General features: G+C 39.5%; 1 protein-coding gene across 1 annotated transcript in view; it reads left to right on the forward strand.

The window, feature by feature from the left end:
- LOC121874600 (tetratricopeptide repeat protein 21B-like) overlaps positions 1-12,089 on the forward strand; it is a gene marked incomplete in the record, with an annotated part of 547,778 nt that overhangs the window by 287,561 nt on the left and 248,128 nt on the right. Inside the window, 1 exon segment of the mRNA XM_042378823.1 lies at positions 3,519-3,664. Within this exon segment, the coding sequence (XP_042234757.1) occupies positions 3,519-3,664 (146 nt within the window).

Below are 12,089 nucleotides of genomic sequence, written 5' to 3' on the forward strand. Positions count from 1 at the left end.
AGGGTTGACTGTATATGTGTGTGTGTGTGTGTGTGTATATATATATATATATATATATATATATATATATATATATATATATATATATATATATATATATATATATATAGTATTACTCTCGCCTAACGCGTTTCACTCTAACGCTTTTATCATATCCATGTGCTCGCCAGAGCTGAACTTTCACTAACACGGATTTTTCCATATATACGTGAGTGTCCGCCTTAGAGACGCTATTTTTAGATTTGGCTCCCACCGGCCAACACCCTGCCTGGACTGCCTGTTTTAGCTTCATAAAATTCAAGGCTAAATACGCGGCCAGAATATATAATTTACATTGCTGGAATTTCATAATTTATGATTATTTTGAATATAAATATCATATATTTTGCATTTAGACATACAAATTTTAGCAAAAATTTTTCAGAGTAACTTATGTTATCTTTTGCAAAGATATGACATTTATATTCAAAATATTCCTGGTCTTGGCTAAGGAATCCAGCAATGTCAAATTATATTATCCTAACTTAGTTGAGGTATTATTTATTAAAATTTATGGTTATCCCACACATCTCCTTGGGGACGGTTGGTGGGGTGGGGGAGGTGGGACCGACCACTACCCTGTTACCCAGTGAAGAATTATTTTTTTTTATTAACTGGAAGATATTTGTTTTAAATTACAAAATTCATACAAATTACCTGTTCGAATATATACTGCATTGCCAGAATTCTCATAATTTGATGATTATTTTGGGAACATAAACATCATATATTCTTGGCATTAGACATACAAATTTTAGAGAAAATTTTTCTCAAATTCAACTATGTTATCTTTGTGCAAAACATATGACATTATATTCAAAATATCTCCTGGTCTTACAAGGAATCATAAATGTCAATTATGTTGTCTCAACTTTAATCTGAGTAAAATATTTAATACCAAATTAAAAACTCTGAAGGAGGATTGTGGGGTTAGTTGGACTGACCACAATGTTGAAGAGGGGGAGCAAAAGGTGGGGTACTTTTGATTGACAGATAGTGTCCTGAAGATTATTTTTTTTATTAACTGAAGATATTTGTTTTAGCTCATAAAATTCATACAAATTAACGTCAAAATATAATTTACATTGCTGGGAATTCTTATATTTATAGATTTATTTTGACATAAACATCATATATTTTGTATTAAAACACAAATTTTTAGATAAAATTTTTCTCAGGTAAATTGCAAGATCTTTTAGCAAAAATATATGACATTTATATTCAAAATATTCCTGGTCCTACAAGGAATCCAGCAATGTCAATTGTATTATCCTAATCAGTTTGAGGTATTATTTATTAAATTTAGTGGTTTTCCAAAAATTTCTCTGAGAGGGAAACAGTTTAGTGAAAGGGGAGGGAGTTGAGTCTATTATTTGAATGGACATTAACTTGGCGTATCAGTATTTCATTTCTTAAGTATTAATTGTGTATGTACCATCATAAAAAATTATGATGTTATTTTCATTACAACATAGTATGCTTCAAAAAGTGGAGCTTGGGGTCGGGCCTGCTCATTGGAATTAATCCTATGTTCTGTTGTTCACTTAACGCGATTTCACTTAACGCGGGACCCTCACACTGACTGCTAAGGGTACAACTATATATATATATATATATATATGTATATATATATATATATATATATATATATATATATATATATATATATATATATATATATATATATATATATATATATATATATATATATATATATGTATATATATATATATATATATATATATATATATATATATATATATATATATATATATATATATTACACATGTTACGTTATATACATATGCCAGACCTGACTTCATTTACTCGTTGATGATTTTCACGACCGCCGGGACTTCATTTAATCACGCTGATTTTTATTAATTTTTTTATTTTTTATTTATTTTTCTAATGACATGATTTTCTATACCGAAATGTTTCTGTTAATGTAGTCCTATGTATAATTGTGAAAATCATGGGGCCCCTATGCATTCAGCTGATCACATTAAAAGGTAAAGCTCAGTCACATTGTATCCATTCCTATTATCATTATCACTGTACTGTATCCATTCCTCAATATTCATTACTTTTATCACCGCCTGTATTGTAAGATTTTTATTAAAAAAAAACATTTTATCTATGTCGGACTTTCGACCCGGGATTTGGGTCCCTAACCGCCGTAAGTCGGGGTCTAGCTGTATATATATATATAGAGTTGGAAATCGAATAGGTTTTGTTTGTATATGGACTGATGAGATATATATACTACAATGTGTTATGGAAGTCAGGGCTGAACAAAAGGGACATTACAAAGGTACTCAAACTATCCAACCAGGAGAGAACTTGTAACAATGGTTTTACATTAAACAAATTTAGATTTAGGCGCAAAATATGTAAACATTGGTTTGGAAATAAAGTAGTGGATGAGTGGAACACGTTAACAATAGGGGCTGGGTGTAACTGGGACTGCCCAGTATGGGCCAATAGGCCGCCTATAGTTTCCCCCATTCTCATGTTCTTATGTTCTTATGTTGAGGAATGAGTACACAAGAAGTGCAATGGAGTAGATGATAGACTGCAGTATGTAGCTGACTTTAGGTACTGTATTCTGTCGATGCAGGTAACCAATGTGCTTACAGGAAGGCTGGAGAATCTGAACATTGGTGATATGTTCCTGGATTGTGTCAATGACTTCTGTTATTTAGATGACATGATCAGTGCTGGGGGGGGGGAAGGAATTAGGAGCTGCTGCTTTTATTGATAGCAAGAGGACTTTCCCCTCGAATAATGTATGTGGATGGTATGTATGATGTTGTATGGCAGTGAAACATTGGCAGTTAAAGAAGATGACAAAAGTAGTAAGCAATATGAGAATGGTGAGGTAGATGTGCAATATGACACTGAAAGATACGTGACCCTGTTCAGAGCTAAGAGGGCGATTGCACAGAGGTAGGTTGAGATGGTCGTTTAGCTTTTGGAGACAATGGATAAGACCAATTGGCCCAAGTGGCTAACAGGCCAATCAGTGGCAAAGAGGATAAAGTAAAGAGGTGCATAAGCCTAAATGTAGGGGAGGAGGACTAGGAGTAGGCTAAGAATGACATGGGGAAAGGTTGGAAGAAATAATGTCAGAGTTATTAAATTGACAAAAGAGACTGCAAGAAACCATGTAGCATGGAGAGCTGCCATCAGGTAACTGTGGCTAACCCACGCAAGTGTGGAAAATGATCATAATACGACGATGATGATGATAGAATAAAACCATTTTTTAGCCCTTTTTAGTGACAAATTTATCTAATATTTAGTGCACTGTATGCTTTTTGTCATTCAGACCCATTAGAACATTTAACATATACTGTACACCTACTGTATGTCACACTTTAACATGTCTTTGCAGTAATGTGGGCCCTGGTGATACCTGACTCGCATTATTGGGTAACTCTACTTTACTGTATATTTTAAATTTCCACTGGTTTCAGGTTTATGAACAGTCATTGAAGCGCAACCCCCGGGATTCAGTTCTAGCATGCCGTATGGGCATTGCTCTGGTGAAGACACATCAGTATGGGAAAGCTATTAACTATTACAAAGAAGCCATTAAAACTGGAAGCAGTAACCAGCTGAGGTATGTGAATGTCTTAAGGTTTATGTTGTGTTGTAGAATATAAATCATTCCCTGTGTTCTTGGTAAGTATGGAGGGATAAGATTTATGTTTTGCATGTTTATATACAGGGTATATACAATAAGCAAAAAACTTCAGTTGAAACTGATATTTCCCAGTGATTTAATTTACTTAATCTTCTTCATTACTGATTGGACACATCTCTGTTACACACTGTTAGCAAGTACTGGGCATGCACTGGCTCCAGTGTTGGTCATCTACAGTATGCCCGGATAATTCGTGGATTTTTATTTTGCGGTCCTCTATTATTTGAGGATATACCTAAGAATGTCTGCAGGTAGTTTTAAAGTTGCCATAATTTTCATGGCCGGTACGGGGAGCGCGAGTTCTGTGGCGTCCTGCAAGGTGTCTTTCTTGTCCCAGGAGGCTGGCCCACACACACGTAACTACCTACGCCTCAGTACAGGCTAAACATTTGTATCTCTCGCTCTTGTGCTACTCTTCTCGTAACAATTAAGCTCCTCCTGCTTCTTGTGGCTCCCAAACGCCCTCAACCACCTTCATCTAGCCGCAGGAAGGCGCCCAAACAAGTAAAGAGAGAAAAGAAGGTCTCGACCCTCGTGGAGAAGATACAACTGCTGGACAAACTTAGGAGTGGCTAGAGCTTTGCTGCGTGTGGCTGGGAGTATGGCATCAATGGGTCCACTGTTCGCTACATCAAGAAGAAAGAGAGGGAGATTCGTTATGCCGTTGCCCTAAGTGGCACCCTCTTCTGCCAAGGTAGCTGCTAATATGAGGGATACAGCTATGGTGAAGATGGAGAAAGCCCTTAACATCTGGATTGAGGACTTTAACCGCCACCACATCCCTCTCAGCCAGAAGTTTATCCGTGAGAAAGCCAAGGTCCTGTATGACCAATTCCATGCTGAGGAAGGTGGTGAAGTGAGTGGTGAAGGTGGTGCTAGTGCTGGTGGTTCAGGTGATACAGTACGTCCTCGCTTAATGTCAGGGTTACGTTCCTGAAAATGCGAGGTTATACGAAACAACGTTAAGCGGATAAATTTTCCCCATAAGAAATAAATAAAATACAGGAGTTAGGCTCCTGAGCTTTCCTTTGCCCAATGAAATACATTACATATACATAAATTCAAAGCTACTTGTGTGATGCCTGGTGAGGTGCTTGTATGCCTTACTATAAAGTCACATTCTTTGACATTTTATAAGCTTAAAACTACCTTTATATAACTGATAAATACACACTTGGTAACCTTCTCAAACCTTCCCTGCTGCTGTCATAACAAATCACCTCTCCCTAACAAATCACCTCTCCCTCCGACTTCCGGCAAGATTGAAGGTGGCGTCAGGCTTAATGATTGTATATTATAAAATGGCACAGACTAAAGTTAGCAGAATGTAAATTGCATTGGTGTAATCCTTGCAAGACAGCGAATAATATGAATACCGTATATCTCGGCCTATAAGGCGTCGGGGTGCATAAGACGGCCCCCCCAAATTTCCATTTAAAAAGTAGCTTTTGAGCTCTATTCGCTGTATAAGACCAGTACCCCAAATGTGACACTTACCCACTGACTCAGTAGTCCTTTACCAACCATCTGGATCTTCTCCATCTCACCCTGAGCCAGAGGGAAGGGTGGTGGTAATAACATTTGTTTGCTTATTTTCCATTTACTTGAAATAGATTTACTGAATCATTTGTTTATTTATTTAAAAGTCATTTACTGAATATTCTATGTAAAAATAAATTTTAAATTAATTATTTATAGGAGATAAGTATTATGATCAGTAAATATATGGTATTACTGGCCACTTCAGACACAAAGAGGATGAAAATAGCCCATCTCCCCTCTTCTTACAGCTGCCAATGGGAGCGTCTTGGTAATTATATTTGATGTTTATTTTCATTGTCTAATTTATCATGTATCAAAGTAATATTACTAAAAATTGTGTAGGTAGTAGGCTACCAAACAGGTAGATACTACCGCCTGGGAAGATATTGGAAGCATAATGTGTTGTCTAATGGTAGACCCTGCTGCCATATGGCATCACGAAAGTGACCAAGTCCCAGGTTCAGCGCTGACCTGACTTTCTGCCTCATTTACACACAATTGCAGTTTGAATTGTTCCTCTAACTTTGACAACACAACATACATACAGTTTATTATTTCTCACTTTTGATCTTTTTTTACTTTTTGCATTTATTTATGGTTAGTTACTTAAAATAAAGCCAATTCACTTCAAGTATGGCATCAAATGTTACCAGCTGGTGTAGTGTAAACACTAGTGACGTCACTTAAGCGTCTGTATTTAACTGTCAGTAGTTTCAAAAATTAATGCAGTCATTTACTGAATATTCTTTGTAAAAAATAAATTTTAAATTAATTATTTATAGGAGATAAGTATTATTATCAGTAAATACCGATATGCATTACTGACCACCTCCACGGCTAAAAATAGCCCAATCTCCTTTCCCTTTCTTGTCTCCTCACTGGCAAATGGGGGGTGTGGGGGAGGGTGTGTGATGATAGCTGTGTTTATTACAGGGTATAATTCTCTTTTACGGTATGTTAGACAGGTTTATAATACATTTTATTATTTTAATATACCGTAATCTTAATTTGAATCCAGCTTAGCGTAAGTTTCAGTATAAAATAATTAGTGGTAAGACCGTGGGTGGCTTACGATGTTTCCATCACCACTCTTGACACACTAAAATTTTATACTTGGTGGTTTAGATGACCCCTAACTTTGGGCAGATTTTTAATGTTCAAATTCGGTCTTATAAGCCGAGATATACGGTATAGACATCATATAATTTACGCAAAGAGATAAAATTTTAATCCCTTAAGTATATTTAATTACTGTACATGTTTATCAACTTATTTTTTGGTAGATATAGTAACTTCCTTCATTTATTTTACTCATTTACATGCACACCACCCTAAATACATATTGTCCTAAGGACAAACCTATACTGTACTCAAATATACTAAATAATTTCAAAAATTTTTTATGTCAGTGCAAACTATAACATGTTTTTTCAAATTAATCACTCACTTACAAGGATCCCAGCAATGTAAGTTTCATTCTGCCAAGTCAATTCTCTATCCTGTACCATTTACATGTATTCTTATGGGAAAACAGTGACGACAAAAAGCGATGTTATATTGAGTCGTTGGGATTAAATGAATTATTGGTATCTAAAAATGCTTGTCGTTATGCAAAAAAACGCGTCAGCGGGGTTGACATTATACGAGGACTTACTGTACCTCAAAAAAAAGATAATGCCAGTAAAGGGTGGTTTGAGGATCACTGGACTGGAGTCAGCCTCAGCGGATGATGCAGCAACTAGGGAGTATCCTGCGATCTTCGCTGAGATTATCCGGGAGAAGGGCTACAAGTCGATGCAAATTTTTAATGCTGACTGAAACTGGCTTGTGGTGGAAAGATGCCAGCCAGGACTTTCATTTCAGGAGGAATGGAGTGCACTGGGCTTCAAGGTGGCTAAGATCGTGTCTCTCCTGCTATGTGGTAGCTCTGCAGGACATATGATCAAGCCCATGCCTGTGCCATGCCAAGCGTCTGTGTGCATTCAAGAATAAGACATGCACCTCCTCAGCTTTCTACCTACAACAAGAAACCCTGGATGGCGTCAATGTTATTCACCAACTGGTTACACAAATGTTTTTGTGAGGAAGGTCAGGATTACCTCCAGAGAAATGCCTGGAGTTTAAGGTGCTCCTTGTGATTGACAACAGCCCTGGCCACCCCAAAGGCCCTCAAGGCTGCAAACAAAAAATGCCGAGGTGATCTTTCTGCCCAAAAACACAACATGGTTGCTCAACCACTCGACCAGAGTCATTGCTGTTTTCAAGGCCAGTACATGACCCACACCTTCAGGATACGGCAAGCCTTTTTCGAGGACACACGGGATGGTGCTGAGACAGTGCAGGAAATGTGGAGGAAGTTCTCCATCGCAGACTGCATCTCCTTCATCCAGCAGTGCCATGATGACCTGACAGCCCTCTGTGTTAACTCCTGCTGGAGGGCCTTGTGGCCAGAGGTGGTGAACGACTTTGCTGGCTTCCCCACAGTCGACGAGGATGCGCAGCACATCGACCAGGTTGCCCGTCAACTGGGAGGTGAGGGGTTTCACGACCTTCAGGAGGAAGAGGTGCAATAGGAGCTCCTGGGTCATGCTGGGGAAGAGCTGATTAAGGAAGAGCTGGCCGAGCTTGTCGAGGAGCAGCGCCGTGAGGATGAGTGGAGGAAGAAGAAGAAGGTGAAGTGCCCTCCTTAACCGTCACAAGCCTCAACATGTTCTTGCTGGCTAGTAAGGTACTCATGGACATGGTTTTCAACGTCGATCCCTCTATTGAGAGAGCAGTTAACTTAAGGAGAGGGATGGAGCAGCTTCTGACTCCTTACAAGGAAATACTAAAGGGACTCATGCACCAGGTTGCCCAGCCTTCTATCTCCATGTTCTTCTTGCCTTCGTCTACTCAAAGCCCTACACCTTCTAGAACTGCAAGAAAGCCTCAGCCTCCTGTTCATGCACCTCCTCCTCCTCCTGACTCTGATTCTGACTTGGACGACCCTCCCCCTGCCGCTCCCAGCTCTGACCTCCCTCCACTCTCCTCTGCCTCCTCTTCCGAAGCAGAGGAGAACTTGTAAACTCCCCTGCCCTCATCATCATCATCATCATCATCATCATCATCATCATCATCATCATCATCATCATCATCATCATCTTCATCATCATCATCATCTTTATCATTTTCATAATGATATTCATCAGTGGCAGGGGAGAGGAAAATGGGCTCTGCACAAACATCTAGCATGGGGTGGTGAGTGTTAATCCATTTCTTTATAACAGTTGTCATTTTTTTGTATGAATATTAATTCATTTACTCTAGTAATGATACAATATTATTTTTTTTGTTATACTAAGAAAATTAATGGTTTATATAATTTGTTTATCACTGAGCCTGTACCATTTTCATAGTAGACTACAAAATATGTTTTTCTCTCATACGTACGCCTGGCATCTCCCATACGTACTTTACGACTGGCAACGGGAGCGGGAGTGAGTGACTGCTAGTTAGCGCGTCGTCTGCAGTTTTAACCCAGCCATATTTCACTGGATTTACTGTTAACAATAGTGTTTACTGATAGAATAGTGCTTAACAGTGATTAATCGTGTCATTGTAGCTAAGTTAGCTCATCATTGTAACCACCAGGCTACTGGGCCAAGCTTTGAGGTGTTATGGTTTTCTCACCTCGTATTTTTGGGTAGATATATGTAACCTTCTTCATTTATTTACATGCATACACCATCCTACATACATATTTTGAAAAAGTACTGTATATAGTATTACACCACAATTACCGACATCCTTCATGTTGGGTTGGTTATGAAAGAAATTCTGTATGTTTGATTTATGTATCAACCCAGCTGGCACTGGCACCATATGACAACTCGACTAACTCAACTTTAATAACAAAGCATGGAGTTGACTTGAGTGTAGACTAACATTTTTTCTAAATTACATTTTGTTATCGTGTTTCTTATTAGGTATTTGTGAAAGGATTTCTCCATTATTATTTTATTTGTATGCATTGTAATAATAATAATAATATTAATTAATGGTTTATTGAAAGAGCATGGCAGCTGGAAGGCTGAAAATAGGCAGGTGCGTAATTGGGGAATGGGTCACTTGATTGACAAATAACACAAGTTATACAAATATGATATATAATAACTAAGTGGGGAGAAGGTTATAGTACAGCACATTTCAACATAGTGACAGTGCAAAAAGGTAAGATTGACTGGGAGTGAATATATACACTGGTTGATTACAAGTTGTTGATAATTTTTATAATGGTTGGGACTGGCTGTTTTTAGAGAGAGAGAGAGAGAGAGAGAGAGAGAGAGAGAGAGAGAGAGCACCTGCAGTGGCCTCTTTAGTCACCTCAAAACTTACCAACCTAGGTAACATCCCTAATAACGCATATCATTGTATCATAGCTAGATGATCGTCATACTTGATTCTGAGTGACAGCAAAGTGGTAGTAGTGTGTGTGTGTGTGTGTGGATGGGCAGGCGGGTGGGCGCACATACAATACAGATAAAAGAAATAATTGTCTTAAGGGCAAACACATAAAGGGAATATACATTTCTTTGTACACTAGTAAAAATATACCCCAGAGATCAGCAAATGTTATTCGCGGATTTGGCGATTCGCGGCCATTTTGAGAACCTAACCCCTGCGAATTTGAAGGGCGTATTGTATGGTCCTAAATGAGTTCACACTCGTTGTCTCCACAACACATTCTAGTAGAGTTTTCCAAGAGTTCGCAACTCTCATTCCAAAAAAGTTTGCACTGATAATTTTTTGAACTTGGGGTTTCTTCAAGCTGAGGAGGCTTTAACCTATAGTGGGGTGTGTATTTGCTAGTTCCAGGTATGAACACATGACTGAGTAGTGCCTGCTGAGGTGCTTATAGACTAAAATTAAATTGCTCTTTGCCTGTCTATAGTATAAGCTTGGCAACTTCAGGTGGTCTAACTTCTCTGGGTTCCTGAGGTGCCAGAGTGTAGGCACCAGTTAATGAACAGGCTCTAGCCTATCTCGGGGACCAAACGGGTTGACAGTACTTCAGACAGGGAAGCACCTCGCTTTTGAAGCTAATTTCCTTGATTTAACTTTTTTTCAGAATGGTCCAAGAACTTTTACTGAAGTGTCAACATACATGCCTAGATCCTTTTAATACAATAAGTCCTTGTTTAACATCGCCCCCGACAACGTTGTTTCATAATAACGTCACTATGCTTTAGATACCCATGATTTGGATAACGTACTGTCGATTCAGTATAACATCGTCATGGACTACTTTGTATGGCGCATCACCTTCTCTCATCTTGATGCGCTACAACACTCAGCTAGGCACACTACACTCTTACTCGAGGAGCGTCACGCAGCGTCCCCAAGCGTCGGCAGGCTTCCACAGCGTTCATGCCTGTTTAAGTATTTTTGCTCTTAATACTGTACTCTAACCATTTGAAATGGCTTCCAAGCACCCATCAAGTGCTACTGATGCTAATGTTGTGAAGAAGCAATGTAAGACCATTAGCCTTTTGTTTTTTGTTTTTTTTAATCGTGGCCTCCAGCCTCCCCCAATAGCCATACCTTCGCCACCATTTATTTACCTTAATATTAAATATCCTAATACATAAGAAGCTATCCTATCTGTATTAAATTAGTTGAGCCACAGATCTATGCGGCATTCAGTGACTGTAGCCTCATAGTCAATATCTGCAGCAGTTGTCGGAGTAGGGGCAGAAGCGCTCGTTCCCCTGAGGCAGAGCAAAGCCGACCGAAGGAGAGAGAAGGACAGTCGACATCTCATCCAGGCTGTAACATAACTTCTGGGCTACTGCTTCTGTTCGGAGATCAACTCCGCGAGTCTGGCGTGGAAACATCTTGCACTTGGGCCCATCCCACCAGAGGTTGTGAACACTAGAGGAGTGAAGCTGCCTTGATCAACGTTTTGAATTCTCTCCTCATATGCCCTTCTCTTGTCGTTCTCGTTCCTCCCATGTGCAGCATCGAGAGCTAGGTTACGGTGACAAGTGGCCATGGGATCAAAAATCCTGATGTCGAAGAAAGCTCGCTGTTCCCGCGTCCAGAATCCTCGAGCACTGACGTCCACATGGGCTTCGTTAGATGTGTTTGAAGTCCTGTGTTGGAAGATCTCGCCATCCAATGGAAGGAGGGTCGGTTCTACCATGACGTCCCGGCAGATTTCCTTCAACATATTTGCTGTGAGATCCCTTACCTCGTCATGCCTCATGAATATGAAGCCCCCCTTCTTGCAAACCATGGCGTGATCGCCATCATAGGAAGAGCCACACACGCATTGGGAGGGCAAACCATCTACTGGCCAACCGTACCTTAGAGCAATGGCATCTGTAAATTCTTGTTTGTTAAGGCTGAAACCATTTGCCCTTATCGGTAACGTAGTTAACCAGTTCGAGGCACCCACCTCCTGCGCTATAGCTACTTTTTTTGTCAAATTTTCTAGAACCTGCAGCAATAGTTGCTGCAACATGTCATTTTGGCAGTGCTGCCGATCTGTTGTAATGGACCTACGAATCTTATTTACTTCGCTGGTATCCACTTCCCCTGTTGCATTCTGGGCTATTATGTGGTCCGTGAGGGCTGCCGTGAGCTTAAGTGAATTTTGATGTTCAGTGTCAGCAATCTCCTCTGGATTAGTTAGTCCCATCCCTCCCAGTCTTGGTGGAAGTGCAAGAAGTGTTCTTTCTGCTGGGGTTAAGTCAGGGTGTTTCACTAGTTTGGGAATGAACTTGACACTGATAGCTTCTTCCAGAGGGTGGAGGAGGGG

The sequence above is a fragment of the Homarus americanus genome, unplaced genomic scaffold (genome assembly GCF_018991925.1).
Source record: "Homarus americanus isolate GMGI-L3 unplaced genomic scaffold, GMGI_Hamer_2.0 scaffold34360, whole genome shotgun sequence".
Lineage (NCBI taxonomy): Eukaryota > Metazoa > Arthropoda > Malacostraca > Decapoda > Nephropidae > Homarus > Homarus americanus.